Source organism: Felis catus, chromosome E2 (genome assembly GCF_018350175.1).
Source record: "Felis catus isolate Fca126 chromosome E2, F.catus_Fca126_mat1.0, whole genome shotgun sequence".
NCBI classification, from domain to species: Eukaryota; Metazoa; Chordata; class Mammalia; order Carnivora; family Felidae; genus Felis; species Felis catus.
The window spans coordinates 9488870-9507135 of record NC_058382.1 but is presented as its reverse complement, the minus strand read 5'-3'; the positions used below and the strand labels follow the sequence as shown (position 1 = coordinate 9507135).

Here is an 18266-nt window from a genome sequence, read left to right as displayed (position 1 = left end):
GTCACCGGGAAGGACTTTTATCGGATGCTAAAAGCTACCGGCTCTTCTGCCCCGGAAACCCTTCCTTAGTCTAACCGCTGTCCGACCTGCTGTCTGTGAAGGAAGCTAAGGACAGCCAACATCCGTCCTGTAAAAATACGCATGCCAAGAACGAACGGTTCTGGAGGAGAAAATAGCATCCCTACGGAGAGGAGAGATCTGAAAATGTAGGCAGAAGCGATAGGTTCTATGGTGGCCACAGAGGTGAGAGCCAAAGGTGGAAAAACACTTTCCAGGCCTGGGGAGCAAGACGTCTCAGCTTCCAGGTGCCCTCCCTGCCCCCTCGCTGTCCCCCTCTCCCTGCCCCTGTCCCCTCCTGGGATCTCAGCGCGTGAGGTGAGAGGTCTCAGACCTCCTCGTGGGGTTTCAGGTAAGCAGAAGGAGTTTTTATTCTCTCTTGACAGTCTGTCCACTCCCCTCCCCTCCCCTAGAGCCTGTCACGTGTCTCCACGCCCCCCCCCCCCCAAATCTGATCTAATTCCCTCTCTGCTCTGCTGAGGCTGGTCTGGCCTAAGAGGATTGGAGCATTTGCTAAATGGAACCAGGACGGGGTCAGAGAGGCAGCTGTGGGGAGACCCCTCCCCCCCCCCCCCCCCCCCCGCCCCGGGGCCAGGACGGCCACAGGGGGGCAGCAGAGGAGATAAGGAGGCAGAGGAGCAGAGAAGGGGTGAGGGGAACAGAGCTAGCACCAGCCGGCTGTTTAGGAAACTACATTACAAGGGTTAAGAGGGTGCCCACACTGTCCATGTAGAAAATTTATCATGAACATATATCCTGGTTTCCTTTCCACCCTCCCTGCTCTGTCCCTTTGGAAGTGACAGGGGGTTCTGGAGACCGGGAAAAGGGGGTATAGGTGTGGAGGTCTGGGGGCGTCCGACCAGGGCCCTCAGAGATGACTTGGAATGTTCCAGAAGGGTCTGACCTGTCAGGAATCTACGCAGAGCCCTGAGGGTCTGCCCCCGACGTGAGGCCTCCGGCGGCTTTGGAGTGCCCGCGTAGGGCATTTCACGTAGAATTTTAAATACATTTTAAAGAAATGTATAAGTATTTAAAAATATTTTGAATTGTTTTTTAATTAAAAAAAATATTTACTTATTGTTGAGGGGGGGAGGGGCAGAGAGAGGGGGACCGAGGATCCGAAGCAGGCTCCGTGCTGTCAGCACAGAGCCCGATGTGGGGCCCCACTCGCGAACCGTGAGATCACGATCTGAGCTGAAGTTGGGCGCTCAACCAACCGAGCCACCCAGGCGCCCCCGCTTCTACCTGGGAGGTTTATTGCCCGTCACTTTAAGTCTTTGCTGATCCACCAATCAGGTCACCATGTCAGTCAATGAGACCTGGGGCTCGAACTCATGAACCGTGAAATCATGACCTGAGCTGAGGTGGGACGCTTAACCGACTGAGCCCCCCCGGGGGGCCCCACTGCCTGGCTTCCTTTGCTCAGTGTTAAGAGTTGTGAGATTCTTCTGTGTTTTGTGTGTGTTTTCTTTTGTGGGTCTCATGCATCGCTTTTGAGTTTGCAGAAAGGCCGCTCAAAGGGTGTCCCGGGGACCTCTGGGGTGGGGGGGGTCACCGAGACCCTACAGGGGGAGGCTCACCTGATCGAAAGTATTTTCATAATAACGCCAAGGGAGGATCAGCCCCTTTCATTCATTCTCTGGCCGGCCCACGGGGGGCTTCTCCAGAAGCTACAAGATGTGAGGCCCCCGAAGAACAGTCCTAATGAACAGAGAGGCCACGGTGGGGACCCGGCTGTCTTCTAGTTGGTCCAACGTTAAGGGGATTTGCAAGACCCTTACCCAGAGCCGCTCCTCTCCTGAACTTTTCTTGTTGCGGAAAATATGCTTATGTTTCCACTTCAAAATACATCGTTTTAGGGCGCCTGGGTGGCTCAGTCGGTTGAGCATCTAACTTCAGCTCAGCTCCTGGTCTCACGGTTCATGAGGTCGAGCCCCGCGTCAGGCTGTGCGCTGATGGCACAGAGCCTGCTTCGGGGACGCCTATCCGATTTGGGGCGCCAGGGTGGCTCAGTCGATTGAGCATCCGACTTCGGCTCAGGTCATGATCTCGCGGTCCGTGAGTTCGAGCCCCGCGTCGGGCTCTGTGCTGACCGCTCGGAGCCTGGAGTCTGCTTCGGATTCTGTGTGTGTGTCTCTCTCTCTGCCCCGCCCCCCTGCTCATGCTCTGTCTCTCTCTGTCTCAAAAATAAATAAAAACATTAAAAAAAAAATTTAAACCCGGACTCGTGTGGTTCGACATCAGTCCTGGCAAGACGCCCCCAGCTCAGCTGGGTTCACCCTCGCTTTGCATCCCTGGTGGCTCCCCTGTCCAGTGGGGGGCGAGGAGTTGGGGTGGATGTCACCTTGCCCGACGTGAGACTCGGAGAAAACCTGGCTTTGTGGGGACAGTTAGATCCTGAGCCGGTGAATTCGGCAATAATGCGATCCCTGAAGCATCGTGCATATCCCCGAACACCGTGGGGCACTCCAAAGTCTGACCTCCCCGATTCCTGCTGAAACCACAGGCCCGTGGCCCTGTCGGTGAAACCACACCCCACCTCTGCCCTGTGTGTGTGGATCCACCTGTCTCTGCCCCTCTGCCACTCACTCGGCCCTCCATCCGTCCCTTTACTGAGCACCCACCGTGTGCTGGGACTGTTCCAGGCACCGAGAATACAGCTGAGAACCAGGCAGACAAGGTCCCAGGCCTCCCCGGGGCTCAGGTCCTGCGAGGGGCGGAGGAGAAACAAGACGGGAGTAAGCGTTTTGCGGAAAATCAAGCAGGCGTGAGTGTGCTAGGGAGCTATGGGGGTGCAGGGGGAGAGGCCCCCGCACTCTAACCCACTGCCTCCTGTGGCAACCGTGGGCCTGGGGCGGTCCTTTGTACATCTCTCTTGGCCATTCAATCATTGAACCAGTGAATATCGATTTCCTCTTTATAGTTCTTCCCTTTCTCTCTCTCTGTCTCCCCCAGTGTCTGTCACCCCCAGCTGCCCCAGGACCCTGTCTCCTCTGGGCTCCTTCCCTGTGCTTGGCTAGTTTGGGGACAGGAAGAGGCCGGAGGGACAGAAGGGGACTGAGAGGTGAGGGACCAGATCACACAGAGCTGGGCACAGGGTGGATTATTCTTCCAGTTGTGGCCCCAGTTAAGGCTTTGGTCTCCGGTATCCAGAGCGGAGGCTCCGGCACCTGCTAGAGGGGGGCGGGGCTGCGGGAAGGGCGGGGCTTCCGCAGTCTCGGGAGGGGCTCCAGGTCGTCTAGGTGGTAAGGAAAGGTTAGACTGGGGATAGTGATCTCTCTCTCGCTCTCTCTCTTTTTTTCAATTTTTTTAACTTTTTTTTTTAACTTTTTTTAAATTTATTTTTGAGACAGAGAGAGACAGAGCATGAACAGGGGAGGGGCAGAGAGAGAGGGAGACACAGAATCTGAAACAGGCTCCAGGCTCCGAGCTGTCAGTACAGAGCCCGATGTGGGGCTCGAACTCACGGACTGTGAGATCATGACGTGAGCTGAAGCCGGACACTTAACCAACTGAGCCACCCAGGCGCCCCAAGAATTGACATGTCTTAATAATATGGAGTCCCCCAGCCCATGGTATATTTCACTATTGACTTGGGTCTCCTTTAAAGTTTATTCATTTGTTTTGAGAGAGAGAGAGCAGCATGAACAGGGGAGGGGCAGAGAGAGAGGAAGAGAGAATCCCAAGCAGGCTGTCAGCACAGAGCCCGAAGCGGGGCTCGAACTCATGAACCGTGAGATGGTGACCTGAGCCCAAGTCAGATGCTCCACTAACTGAGCCACCCAGGCGCCCCGACTCGGGTTTCCTTTACCTTCTCCCAGCACTGCTTTGTTGTTTGTAGTGGGACAATTGTCTGAAGGAGGAGATGACCGGATTCAGGGACAGATCGGACGTGGGACGTGAGGAAAAAGGGAGCGGTCAAGGCTAAATGTCAGGCACTCCTCCTGAGTCACTGGGCGTAGATGACAAAGAAAACCCCTTGCCCCAGGGGATCCAGCTGGGCAGAAGAAGGGCCTAGATTTGGACTGAACTGACCCTAGGGCCGTGAGCCTGACCTTCTGAGACTCACCTCTCCACGCCCTCCCACCCCAGGGGACTCTGGGCCTGACAGCGGATGGGTGCACGGTCCAGGGAGGCAGTGATGTAGAGAGGCCGACACTCTTCTCTGCGGGCCTGTAAGGACCCTCTCTCCCTCTCCTTACTCCCGTGGGCCAGGACCTTCCCGTATAGCACTGTATTCTCCCATCAGTAGCCTCCTGACTGGTCCCTGAGGGTCAGACAGCCCCTCCCTCTCTCTTCAAGCTAATGAGACCTGTCCTGATTCCCCAGCCAGGCTGCTGGCCTTAATCTCCCGCGGCAGGGGGTTTGCGGTGGGGGGGGGGCGGGGAGAAAGAAAGAGCCCCTTATGGTGAGACACAATGACCCAGCCACAAGGCAGGATTACCGCCATCTCCCCCACGATCATGTGTGCCTGTCGGGTGTGTCGTGACGAACAGACCCAGGGAGGGAGACAGAGGCAGGGACGATCCAGAGTGCAGAATGAGAGAGGTACCAAGATAGGGCGAAGGCAGAAACGCAGGGGAAACTGAGGAGAAAGCCAGCAGGGAGCAGAGGACCTTGGGGGAGAAAGAGAGAAAGGGGAACAGTGGGACTTACGAGGCTCGAGGCTCGGATAAAGGAACACAGTGGGGCTGGGGGGTGGGGGGTGGGGCTGGGGTTGCAGGGACAGGTGAACAGACAGGAACACAGGGACGCAACGATGGAGAACGAGGTTGGGGGCGCACAGGCAACGTGGCCGGAGTGGCGCAGCCTGAGAGCGGTAGAGGCTGAGAGGCACACGGACGGAAATGGGGAAACGGAGGCAGAAAGCGTGAACGATGCGGCCGTACAGGTTTCAGTTGGTCGGCAGAGTGTGGGGGAGAAGGGCAGAAAGCCCCGCACCCCTTTATGTGTCGCGCGATCTCTCAGCAACACCTGGCCTTTCTCTTTTTCCTCTTTGATGGGACACCAAAGCTGCAAGGACACCAGCTAGACCTAAGGAAGAACTTCCCTGAGGAGTGGCGGGGCGATGGCGGCCGGGGGCGGGGGGGAGGGGGGGTGGTTCCTGGTCACAGGCAGGAGCTGGGGCCTCCCGTCCCCATCAACCCTAATTGCCAAGATGTCGTGGGGAGGGGAAGGGGATTAGGCAGGCGGGTGCCCCTCCCCCTCCCAGCCAATGTCACCTCCTGGCGCCCAGTCAAGTCCCCCACCGGGGGCCAGGATTACCCTCCGAGATCCAGGCCACCGCAAATGACATCACTCCCAGCCGGAGCTTAAAATCTCCCCATGTGAGGGGACCTGTTTCCTTCAGGCTTTGCCATCTGACAACTCCTGCCCAGGTCCCCGGCCACCGGGAGAGCCCCGTCCCTGTTTCTGAAGGTGCGTGCAGGAGTGGCAGAGGGAAGAGGGGACGGAGGGAAGGGGAGCGAGGGCAGGGGGGACAGGGGGCAGAAATTGGGTTTGTTTTCTCCCCACCTGGGTTCTCAGCACCCGGTACAGGCGTGTGTGATGTGCGGTGCAGGGACCTACGGGGAACAGAGGTTCAGTCCCGGTGTTGGGAGGTGCGGGGCGGGCTGTGAGCGCAGCAGGAGGAACGAAGGGTGGACCGCGCGTTGGGGGGTGGGGTGGGGCTCAGAGTGGCCTGTTGGGGACGTGTCCGGGGCTGGGGCTTCTCGCTCCTGGTCCAAGGCAACTTCCTAGCCCATCATCTTGTTGTGTTTTCTTCGAAACGTGCACTGCCTGAAACTCTCTTCGTTGGTGCGTTTATTCACGGACAGCCCACCCATCTCCCCGCTGCCCCCTTGGCTTCTCCCAGTGCCCGGGCCGTGTGGCTGGGGTGCCTGGTTCTCTGTCGAGTGGGGGTTGAATGACAAAAATAAAATGCTAAGAGCCACATGCCGACAGCAGGAGGGAGGAAGTGTCGATTCTGGGATGGCCCCATGGGGCCAGGAATGCCGGGATTCTCGGGGATTCTCGGATCCCATGCTGGTGGAGTGATTACTAAGGTAGGGGCCTCCCTGCCCTAGAGACTCCTGCTTGTCCAACCTTGGTCATGAGCATGCACAGTTCAGCTCCTGTCGGACAGGGTGGCCAGGCGAATGATGGCGGAGATCCAGCAAAGGAGGACCTGGAACGTGGCTGAGCTCGGGGAGTCTTGCCGGGGGCGGATGTGGGGCCACCTGAGTCTGGGCTTGAAGCCTCGCTGTGTGGCGTTGGGCCATTCACGTGACCTCTCTGGTCCTCTGTTTCCCCGTCTGCTATGCGGACGCGAGGATGGGGCGCCATGACGATGCAGTCGGATGAGCCATGGGGAGCCCGTGTCACAGGCTTGGAGACCCAGGAGAGGGAGTTGGCCTCATCCTGCTTTGGGGGATCTGGGGTAGATTTGGGGGTCAAGAGCAGGGGACTCTACTCCTCCCTGAGCCTCGGTTTCCTCCTCTGTGAAGCGAGGATCATACGAGCACCTACCTTGTGGGAAGTCTTCACAAGCTTATTGTTCCCCGAGATCTCAGTCCAGAGGCCCTCAGTGAAATGTCTGAGCAGTTTTGGGATCCCCGCTGGAAGTCCTTATGGCTGTCAAGAGGGGTGGGCACTTTCCTCTGCACCCCTCAGGCTTGGTCTCCCCTCCTGTAGAATTACAGGGATTCTCTCCTTGACTACCCGCAAGGTGGGTGTGAGCCTTACCTGCTCCAGATGGGACCCTGGACCCTGTGGCCACTGAACATCAGGGGCCCCGGGCGCCAGCCTCAGGTCCCACAGGTTGGTCCCCGGGGCAGGGAGAAGGGTCCCCCATCAGCCCATCTTTGGGATCACGAGGCACCATTGCCTTGAAATTCACCAGGCAGGAGGGTGATAGGAGCGCGGTCCGGTTTCTCGAAAATTCTCAGCCAAGGGTAGTAGATGTTGTAGTTATTGCTGTCTGTGCTCCTGGGGAAGAAGCTCACGCGAAGAGCCTGTGCAGAGCGAGGACGTCCTGAGGTCGTGAGGTCCCTTGTTTCGTTGCCAAACACAGAGAAAAATATCAGTGGGTGTCGATATTATCCCCATTATTATTCTTTGCTGCCATCTTGAACACAAGGCCCTTACTTGTTGGTTGTCTGAGCAGCGGGCAAACCCTCAGTCCTGGGGGGTCATTGTCACCATCAGCAACTTGGTCTTGGGCAAGCACCTTCCTCACCCCAGGCTCGGATTTCCCCGTCTGGAGGCTGGATCATCCCCGTGTGAGAAGGCTGGGCTTTCCTGGAAGGCCAAGCTCTGAGCCTGGTTAGGCGGGGGGCACTGAGTCAGCCATCATGGCCCCGTGGGAGGACAGAGAGAAGGGACAGAGGGAGCCCCGGGCCGGGTGCTGGGAGAACAGCCTTCGGGAACCTCCACCCCCCGGGCTGGAACCCCGAGTCCCCGCTGGCGGCCTGCGCATGACCCTGGGCCAGGAACCATGCCCGAGCCTCAAGATGTTCCCGTCTGTGAAACGGGGGCATAGCAGTAACGCAGCGCCTGCCTCCCAGGGTTGTGCTGAGGACGTCAGGCTCGTGTGCGCTGAGTTCTCCACAGCTGTGTAACGAGTTACACTAACACTCGGCGGCTGAAAACAACACGCATTTACGGTCTCATACGGTCTCTGGGGGACAGGAATCCGGGGGGCCCCACTGGATGATTCTGGCTCAGGACGCTCGCGCTGATGTAGTCAGGGGTCGACCAGAAGGCTGAGTCATCTGCAGGCTCGTCTGAGGCTTTGGCCCTGACCTTCCCCCGGGGGAGGGGGGCGGGGGGGCTCGGTCCCGTGGCTTCCCCCAGAGCGGCAGCAGCCTTGGAGGCCACCCTGTCATTTCTGCGGTGCCCTTAGTGGCTGTGGGGACAACCCAAGGGGAGCGAATGCCAGGGTGAAGGTTACTGGGCGGGGAGGAGGAGGGGGGTCTGATTTAAAGTGGTTTCTGCTTTTGTTGAAACCGTCAGCCGTGAGCTTCCCCACCACCTTCCTGTCGGGTCCCACACCACCCGGTTCACTCTCCACCCGGACGGGCTCTGCTCCGGTCACGCCGGCCCCTTGTTTCTCCTCCAACCAGGCAAAACCGATTTCAGCCTCCAGGCTTTGCAACCTCTGTTCCCTCTGCCTGGAGGCCCCTTCCCAAGTTGACTGAGCCTTCGCTTTTCAGCGCCAGGGTCACCCCCTCTTTTAAGTTTTTTTTTTTAATGTTTATTTATTTATTTTGAGAGAGAGTGAGCCAGCGAGGGAGGGGGAGAGAGAGAGAGAGAATCCCAAGCGCAGTGCAGAGCCCGATGCGGGGCTCGAACCCATGAACCGTGAGATCGTGACCTGAGCTGAAATCCAGGGTCGGCCGCTTAACTGACTGAGCCACCCAGACGCCCCTCCGGGGTCATCCCGGGGTCATCTCCTTGCAGAGAGGTCTTCCCTGACCATCTAGATGAGAGGCCTCACCCTCACCCCAGATCCCGCCACCACCCCATTACCTCGTTTCATTTTCCCAGAAGTTCCATCCCGCGAAGCTGTAGGGCCCCAACTTATGGAAATAGAACACGGTCCCCCAAGTGGGGGACGAGAAGGACAGAGGGGAAGGAGCTAAAGCAAATGCCTTCTGGTGTGTTTGTTTTTTTAATTATTATTATTTTTTTTTAATATTTTTTTTTCAACGTTTATTTATTTTTGGGACAGAAAGAGACAGAGCATGAACGGGGGAGGGGCAGAGAGAGAGGGAGACACAGAACCGGAAACAGGCTCCAGGCTCTGAGCCATTAGCCCAGAGCCTGACACGGGGCTCGAACTCACGGACTGCGAGATCGTGACCTGGCTGAAGTCGGACGCTTAACCGACTGCGCCACCCAGGTGCCCTTTTAATTATTTTTTTAATGTTTGTTTATTTTTGAGAGAGAGAGAGAGCATGAGCGAGGGAGGGGCGGAGAGAGGGAGACACAGAATCCGAAGCCTACACATCGCATATGTATATGCCGTACGATATGTATTAAATATACACTTCGTTAATATACGATATGTAACCCACGCACGCTTCTATCGTCAAAGTGCAATTTTAACAAAATTAAAAGATGTGGTTCTCAGCCATATACGTAATAAGCACAGATCAAGGATTTTTTTTTTTTTTTAAGGCTTACTTAGGGGCATCTGGATGGCTCCGTGGGTTAAGCGTCCGATTTCGGCTCAGGTCACGATCTCGCGATCCGTGGGTTCGAGCCCCGAGTCGGGCTCTGTGCTGACGGCTCGGAGCCTGGAGCCGGCTTCGGATTCTGTGTCTCCCTCTCTCTCTGCCCCTCCCCTGCTCCGTGCTTTCTTTTTCTCTCAAAAATAAACATTAAAAAAAATTGATAAACAATATAAAAAAGTAAAAATGCTTTTTTATTTATTTTGTGCGTGAGAGAGAGAGGGAGTGCGTGCACGTGTGAGTGGGGGAGGAGCAGAGAGAGAGAGAGAGAGAGAGAGAGAGAGAGGGTCTGAAGCAGGCTCCGTGCTGACAGCACAGAGCCCAGTGCGGGGCTCGAGCTCATGAACCATGAGATCACGACCTGAGCTGAGATCAGGAACCAGATGCTTAACCGAGGGAGCCACCAAGGATTTAAAAAAAATTTTTTTTAATGTTTATTTATTATCGAGAGACAGAGAAACAGCATGAGGAGAGGGGCAGAGAGAGAGGGAGACACAGAATCCGAAGCTGGCTCCAGGCTCCGAGCTGTGGGCACAGAGCCCGTCGCGGGGCTCGAACTCGTGAACCTCGAGATCATGTCCTGAGCCGAAGTCGGACGCTCAACCGACGGAGCCGCCCAGGAGCCCCTGAGAGGTTCTATTCAACACCCCAGGATGGGGCGCCTGGGCGGCTGTCAGCTGCGCGTGGGACTCTTGATCGCCGCTCAGGTCCCGATCCCAGGGTTGTGGGGTCGAGCCCCCCGAATCGGGCTCCGCGGTGAGGGTGGAACCTGCTTCAGGTACTCTCTGTCCCCGCCTGCCCCTCCCCCGCTTGCACTCTCCCTGTCTCAAAAAAAGAAAGAAATCCCAGCGTCCGGTCTCTGCAAACATGTCCCCGCAAATGACAGCGAGGGCCCAGAGCTGCGACCTACCGGGTACCGACTGTAACAGGTGCTGGTTTAAGGGGCTGACAGACGTCACGCATTTACCCTCACAACCACCTCAAGACCAAAAGGCTCTTTTCGTTCCCATTTTCCCATGAGGGGGACTGAGGCACCCCGAAGGCTGTGGCCCCCGGGGCAGGGGTGGGGTGGGAGGTTGGGGAGAGGGAAGATGGCATGTCGCTTTGATAGATCCTTCCGGTTTGTTCCACTGCCCGGACACGGTGCGGAGCCTGCTCCTCCACGCCCGGCCGCCACTGGGGTCACTAAGCCCACCAGACATGGGGCACCTGGGGGGGCTCAGCCGGTGAAGTGTCCGACTTCGGCTCAGGTCGCGATCTCGCGGTCTGTGAGTTCGAGCCCCACGTCGTGCTCTGTGCGGACAGCTCGGAGCCTGGAGCCTGTTTCAGATTCTGTGTCTCCCTCTCTCTCTGTCCGCCCCCCGCACGCCACCCCCCCCCATACTCTGTCTCTGTGTCTCAAAAAATAAATAAACGTCTAAAAAATTTTTTTTTTAATTTTTTTTCAACGTTTATTTATTTTTGGGACAGAGAGAGACAGAGCATGAACGGGGGAGGGGCAGAGAGAGAGGGAGACACAGAATCAGAAGCAGGCTCCAGGCTCTGAGCCATCAGCCCAGAGCCCGACGCGGGGCTCGAACTCACGGACCGCGAGATCGTGACCTGAGCTGAAGTCGGACGCTTAACCGACTGCGCCACCCAGGCGCCCCCCCCAAATTTTTTTTTTTTAAAAAGTAAGCCCACCAGACAGGTCGCATGTGGTCTTGGAGGGACGATCATCCCTATATCTGGGACTGTTCCAGGTTTTGTGGGGAAAGGCCTGCGTCTCTAGAAACCTTTCTGTCCCCGAGCAGGCCGGGACAGCGGGTCACCCTGCGGTCGTCTGTGATTCTGTGCGAGGCTGCACATCTTTTCTGGGCTCATAGCGAGAACAGCTGTGGGAGGGGAGCGGCAGCCAGGGTCTCAGTGAAGCCTTGCCCACTTTAAGCGGAGGGCCATTTGTACAGGTGTGGAAACTGAGGCCCGGAGAGATAACTGCCCAAGGTCGCACACCTAAAGAGAGCCTGAGGCAGAACTTGGACGTGGGCCTGCCTGTCACCACGCGGTCACCGGGGAATGCTTTTAAAGTTTTAAAAAAATTCGTGATGTTTCTTTATTTTTGAGAGACAGAGCGCGAGCGGGGGAGGGGCAGAGAGAGAGAGGGAGACACAGAATCCCAAGCAGGTTCCGGGCTCCGAGCCGTCAGCCCAGAGCCCGACGCGGGGCTCGAACTCACGAACCACGAGATCCTGACCTGAGTCGAAGTCTGACGCTTCACCAACTGAGCCATTCAGGTGCGCCCCCCCTTTTTTAACTGGGGGGGGGGAGTGTCTGAACGCCCCGTCTCCTCTTGCAGGCCCGCCGACCTGGGCCGCAGTGTCCCCGAAGATCATGATGGCGTATATGAACCCGGGGCCCCACTACTCGGTCAATGCCTTGGCCCTGAGTGGTCCCAGTGTGGATCTGATGCACCAAGCTGTGTCCTACCCAAGTGAGTACGGTCCTTCTCCTGGCCAGCCCAGCTCTCGGTGGTCCCTGGGGTCCTTCGTCCTCAGGGAGAAGAAGATGGGGACTTCCCGGGGCGACCTCAGAGCCACAGACCAAATGTCTGTGGTCATTTGCAAGCGCCAGACTTCGGGGCATCGGAGCGCGTTGGATGGTCATGGCATTTTCGGATGTGGCGCCCTCTAGCCCCACCTGGCAGTTTTATACACCCCCAAGTGGTGGAATGTTTTCCCTGAACGTGTCTCAGCGCATCGGAAATTTTGTTGTTTTATTTTATTATTATTAAATTTATTTATTAAATTTTATCATTTATTATTAAATTTTTATTAACTTTTATATTTAATTTTCTTATTTTTTAATTTATTATTTTTATTATTAAAAATTTTTAACGTTGATTTATTTTTGAGAGAGAAAGAGAGAGAGAGAGAAAGACACGCAGTGTGAGCAGGGGAGGGGCAGAGAGAGAGCGAGGGAGACCCGGAATCCGGAGCGGGCTCCAGGCTCCGAGCCCGACGCCGGGGCTCGAACCCACAGACCGTGAGACCATGACCTGAGCTGGAGTCGGACGCTTCACGGACTGAGCCCCCCGGGCGCCCCAAGGGCATGAGAAATGTTAGAAACGGGGATAAACCTCCTTCTAGGGCTACAGCCAGTTGTTGGGGTGAGGCAGGAGCCCCGAGATAACAGGCAAAGAGGAGCCCCATTTCCCGGGGGGACGGAGTGAGGGCTACAAGGTCAGGGAATGGGCGCGCCCTTCTCTGGGCCAGACGAGCACCCAGAAAGGGCTTCTTGGCAGCCTCAGGGCCTCCCACAGGCGGACGAAGAGAACGGGGGGCCCAGGTCACCTGACGGCCCCGCTGTCCCCTCTCGGCCGTAGGCGCCCCCAGAAAGCAGCGGCGGGAGCGGACCACCTTCACCCGGAGCCAGCTGGAGGAGCTGGAGGCCCTGTTTGCCAAGACTCAGTACCCGGATGTGTATGCTCGCGAGGAGGTGGCTCTGAAGATCAACCTGCCCGAGTCCAGGGTTCAGGTGGGATGTTCTGGCCGCGCCCCTCCCCCACCCCGAGCCCCAGCCCCTCCTGGGACCCAAGCGTGAAGGGAGAAGGGGGAGTCGGGGAGTCAAAGTCATAAGGAGCCCTCATAACCCCTCTCTCCCATTTTTCTTACCCTTCCCTCCACCCTCCTTGCTGCTTCTTCCCCCAGCACTCCTGCCATGCGCACTCTGGCCACAGGCCCTTTGCACCTGCTGTTCCCTCTACCTGGACTTTTTTTTTTTTTTTAAATGTTTATTTATTTTTGAGAGAGCGCGAGCCGGGGAGGGGCGGAGAGAGAGGGGGACAGAGGCTCCGGAGCAGGCTCCGCGCTGACAGCAGAGAGCCCGATGGGGGGCTCAAACTCACGAAGCGCGAGATGATGATCTGAGCTGAAGCTGGACCCAGGCGCCCCCCCCCCCCAACCTGGGAGGTTTCTTCCCCATCACTTTAAGTCTCTGCTTATCAACCAGTCAGGTCACCACGTCCGTCAATGAGACCTAGACGGACTCTCGCATTTAAAGTTGCAATAAGTTTAGGGGCGCCTGGGTGGTTCACTTGGTTAAGCGTCTGGCTTCGGTTCGGGTCATGATGTCACAGTGTGTGAGTTTGAGACCCGCGTCGGGCTCGGTGCCGACAGCTCGGAGCCTGGAGCCTGCTTCGGATCCTGTGTCTCCCTCTCTCGCTCTGCCCCTCCCCTCCGCTCACACTCTGTCTCTCTGTCTCCTAAAAATAAATAAACATTAAAAAAAAACAAGTAAACTCGCAATGTCCCTCGCCCTCCCCGCGCTACTGTCCCCTCCTCCCGCTCAGTTGGTTCTTCCATAGTGTTTATCACCTTCTAGAAGGTTCTAGAACGCCATGCAATGCACTTACCTACTGTTTATTTATAATCTGTCACTCTCAACAAGAATGTCAGCTCCGCGGACGTATCCCCAGAGTTCACGCATGTTTGTGAGTTGATGGAATGGATGGATGGATAAGTGTGTCTGTGTGTATTTGTACGATCGTGTGTGTGTGTGTGTGTGTGATTGGATGGACGGACACACGGGCGGTCGGATGGATGGATAGAGTGTCCCGGCAACCGACTGCCGGACCGGGGGGTTGTGACTCTCCGGGGCTCCCCCCGACTCGCCCATCCCTTCTCCCCCCCCCCCCCCCAGGTTTGGTTCAAGAACCGCAGGGCCAAATGCCGCCAGCAGCGTCAGCAACAGAAGCAGCAGCCGCAGCCCCCTGGGGCACAAACCAAGGCTCGTCCGGCCAAGCGGAAGGCAGGCATGTCGCCAAGATCCTCCTCGGACGTCTGTCCAGATCCCCTGGGCATCTCAGACTCCTACAGCCCCCCTCTACCCGGCCCCTCGGTCTCCCCCACCTCGGCGGTGGCCACGGTGTCCATCTGGAGTCCCGCCTCGGAGTCCCCTCTGCCCGAGGCCCAGCGGGCGGGGCTGGTGGCGGCCGGGCCCCCTCTGACCTCCGCGCCCTACGCCATGACCTACACCCCCGCCTCTGCTTTCTGCTCTTCCCCCTCGGCCTACGGGTCTCCGAGCTCCTATTTCAGTGGCCTGGATCCCTATCTTTCCCCCATGGTGCCCCAGCTGGGGGGCCCGGCCCTCAGCCCCCTCTCGGGCCCCTCCGTGGGCCCCTCCCTGGCCCAGTCCCCCACCTCCCTGTCAGGCCAGAGCTACGGTCCCTACAGCCCCGTGGACAGCTTGGAATTCAGGGACCCCACAGGCACCTGGAAATTCACCTACAACCCCACGGACCCCTTGGACTACAAGGATCAGAGTGCCTGGAAGTTTCAGATCTTGTAGAAGCCAGCTCTGTCTCCGCGCCTCGTCTGAACCAGCCCGGGAGGGCGTCCCTGGGGAAGCAGGGCGGAGCTTGGGGCCTCTCTGGCTTCGTGCGCGGGGGCTCACTCACCACGGCCCACCCCCTCCTCCCGGGAGGGTCTCCTCGCTCTCCGGGGGCGGGGGTGGGGGCGAGGGGCACACATCAGTAGGTCTTAGTAACCCTCAACCCAGCCCCGGCTCGCGTGGATTCTTAGCTGCCTTTTGAAACCACGAGCCCCAGACTCCAGAAATTCTCTTGGTGAGAATTTCGCCCCGAGACGAAATTCAAACGCACTAGGTGGTTGATTTGGCAAGGGGGGCGGGGGAGGGGGGGACGGGTACTGGTGAGGTCAGAATCAAGAGGCCCGCGACCACCCAGGGAGGGAGGCTCAATTCTGTACCTTCCGTGTGGGACACTTCCTTAGCATATGGCTAGAGATCCTTCTAGAAAATCCAAAGACAGACTTTAAGAAGCCCCACCATGGAAGCTTAGGCCAGTCGTATGGTTAAATTAAAAACATCCATTGGGCAGATCTCACAAACCTTGGGTTTACATGGTAGGTTTAGGGGGCTGTTTGATCTATCGATCTATTTTTTTTCTTCTTAGTTTCTTAACTAATGACGACTGTGTCATCATTCGAGTGGGCATATTTGGTGGCAGAATGGAAGGCAAGTCGCCTGTTTCCTGTCTCCTTTTAACCCTTTTGTTTTAGGATTTTTAAATTTTATTTTAGAGAGAGAGAGAGAGAGAGAGAGAGAGAGCAAGCGAGCAGGGGAGGGGCAGAGGGAAGGGGAGAGAGAGAGAGAATCCTAAGCCGGCTCCTTGTTCCCCACGGGGCTCGGTCCCACCACCCTGGGATGGAGACCTGAGCTGAAACCAAGAGTCCGACGCTCCGCTGACTGGGCCGCCCAGGCGGCCCTGTGTCAGGATTTTCTAAAGGTGACTTTCACCCAAACATCGGAGGAATTTTGGCATTGCCTGGGGTGTCCTAACTATAGCTGTGGGTGTTTCAGGAAGAAGAGCAGATGGAAGTTTCCCGTCTGTTAAACGTGGGGGTGGAGGGGGGAGAAACAGATTAGGAGGAAGTCCCACGTTTCAGATACACGGTCCCTCTCTTGGAGTCTGTTTTGGGCCCCGATTGCGGACCCGGACGAGAGAGCCTGGCCCGAGGAGGTTTTCCTGGGGCAGCGCTGCATTTCTTCCCGACCCACAGCGTCCGAGAGCGGCACTGGGAGAATTCTGAGAAGGAGTCAGGCGTTTTTGACACTCGTGGGAGTTTGGCGCGTTGGCCTTGCTTCCTCAGTCTGAGTTTCCCTTTCGTTTTTTTTTGGGCCGGGGTGATCGGCAGCCACGAGCCTTTCACCCGGTTTCCGTGGTGTGAGTCCTCCCACTACGGCTGATTTCAAGGTGCCAGTCTGGGCTCGCGGACCCAGAGCGGGACGCATGCCATCTGGGCTCACGAGCCGGTAGGAGCTGGCCCCAGGCCCCTGGTGCAGGAAGGGGTGTCGGGAGGCGGGCACGGTGTGCAGAGAGGCTGGGGGGGCTCAGATGAGTTTTCTGGGTTCAGGCCAGGACAGGTGCACACAGCCTAGACCCCCGAGACCCCTGCACACTGGGGTCACTAGAGGCCACAAAGCTGGTTTACTCAGCACGCCGTGTGAACGTCTCTCAGGGGCCTGGGCCACGCTGGCCTCTGGGCCATTAGACCCCCAGGAGTGGCTCAGAGTCCAGCCTGGGGCACCAAGGATACACAGAGGGGTAGGGGCTGGGGGCCACAGACACAGGCTAACCGGGGCTGAGAGGTCAGGAGGCCCCCTCATTCTGTATCCCTTTTTCCACTCGCTGGAACTCCAGTCCCCTTCCCGAAAAGCCACTCACGGAGCGACAACAATTAAAATGTTGACTCTCGCTTGAAGTCTGGGTGATTTTTTAAAAAATTTCTGTGACGGGGCAGGCGGCTGGGGGGTGGGGTGGGGGGTGGGGCGGTGGAGACAGGGGTTGCTCTGTCCTTTGCCTCTCTCCCCCACCTGTATCTCTGGGGTCATGGGTCCGTCCACGTGCTCTCTCGGTCTGGTCGCCGACTTTTCCTCGGTTTCTCCCTAAAGCCAATTAAGCAGGGATGTGGACTCCGGACGGCTAGCTTCTCCCATCTGCTGTGACCTCCCTGGGCACCAACCCCCCCATCCCCCTCTGCGAGGGAGGGGGGATGGCCACGCTTCCTGCCTTGGTGGCCCTCCCTATCAGCCACCTTCAGGCCCTCCCCCCCCCCGCCCCAGCCATGTCCCTCTCATCTCTGGTTTTCTCTTTCTTTTCTTTTTTTGTCCCCGGCTTTCTGTCTCTCCAACTGTAAAACACCACTGTCTGCCCCTGTTCTCAATCCCTGAGTCCCAGGTTAGGATGTGTGTGTTGTGGGTCCCTGGGGACGGGACCCAGGGTTGGTGGGGACAGACAGACTTGCCGTCCAAGCCGGGGTCAGCCACTTCTGCTCACGTGACCCTGGGCATTTCTCCCCGCCTCAGTTTCCCCCCCTGTAACACTGAGAAGACCTACCTCGAGAGAATGAAACGAGATCATTATACCAAGGACCTGGTGAGCGTCCAATAAACATTTATTTCTGTGCTAAAATATCCCGCACATGAAACTGACCATCATGATCATCTTAAAAGTGTGCAGTTCGGTGGTTTTAAGTACATTCACAGAAGAGGCCGTGTAGACACAAGAGGCCACATATTACACGATTCTATTTATTTGTTTATTTATTTATAATGTTTATTTTTAGGAGAGACAGAGCATGATGGGAGAGGGGCAGAGAGAGAGGGAGACACAGACTCCGAAGCGGGCTCCAGGCTCTGAGCGGTCAGCATAGAGCCCGGCAATGCGGGGCTCGAACTCACCAACCTCGAGATCATGACCTGAGCTGAAGTCAGACGCTTAACCGACTGAGCCCGCCAGGCGCCCCGGGGGAATATTCTACGTCTTGATAAGAGTGGTGGTTCCATGACTCTGTATGATCGTCCACATGCCTCAAACCGTACTGTTAAAATGAGCCAATTTTATACCATATAAACGAGACGTCGATAAATTGGAAGGAAAAAGGAAAAACCCACTGAGCACACACTATGTGCCAGACCCCGGAGAAAGCCAGTCCAAACTCTTTTAATTCTCAGAGATGACCCACCCGAGAGGTGCTGTTCTTATCCGACGGTGCTGTGACCATCCCCCTTTCACAGATGAGAAAACCGAGGCAGTGGGAGGTCAGGCGACCTGCCTAGGATCTCACAAATACGAAGAGGTAGGGCTGGGATTTATATTCATCTTGCTGGACCCTCTGGGACCCCCTGGCTTTTCTCCCCTCCCCTCCGACTGTGGTCCTCCCTCATCCTTCCTTCCTCCGTCCCCTCAGGTGTGTGTCTGCATCCTCTCCCCCCCCACCCCCCACCCCGGCCCTCCTCGTCTCCGGGCCCCTCCCTGGTTGTCTTCTCTGTCCCTGAACCGGACTAATTTAGCAAATGCTCCAATCTTCTTATGATGGTCCAGCCTCAGCAGAATGGCTGGGAATTAGCAGGGATTAGGTTCAGACACATGACCCCCCACCCCCTCCCATCCCTGGGGGAGGCAGAGGAGGGGCGGAGCCCTCCGAGAAGACAAATGAG

At 57.1% G+C, this 18266-nt stretch overlaps 1 protein-coding gene across 2 annotated transcripts; it reads left to right on the top strand.

The window, feature by feature from the left end:
- The first annotated feature begins 5229 nt into the window (after positions 1 to 5229).
- Positions 5230 to 16528, top strand: CRX (cone-rod homeobox). 2 transcript variants are annotated; one of them, NM_001173443.1, is given in 5 exon segments: positions 5305 to 5475; positions 11605 to 11739; positions 12631 to 12782; positions 13947 to 14238; positions 14240 to 14908. In NM_001173443.1, coding segments are annotated over 4 exon segments (558 nt in total). In that variant the 5' UTR covers positions 5305 to 5475; positions 11605 to 11639; the 3' UTR covers positions 14254 to 14908.
- Positions 16529 to 18266: the final 1738 nt, after the last annotated feature.

Bases quoted from the DNA above. Each gene is read 5' to 3' on its own strand.
- CRX (XM_045045412.1), top strand. From the start codon at position 11,640: ATGATGGCGTATATGAACCCGGGGCCCCACTACTCGGTCAATGCCTTG. The intron at 11,740-12,630 runs GTGAGTACGGTC...TCTCGGCCGTAG, and splicing joins CCAAGCTGTGTCCTACCCAA to GCGCCCCCAGAAAGCAGCGG. The intron at 12,783-13,946 runs GTGGGATGTTCT...CCCCCCCCCCAG, and splicing joins TGCCCGAGTCCAGGGTTCAG to GTTTGGTTCAAGAACCGCAG.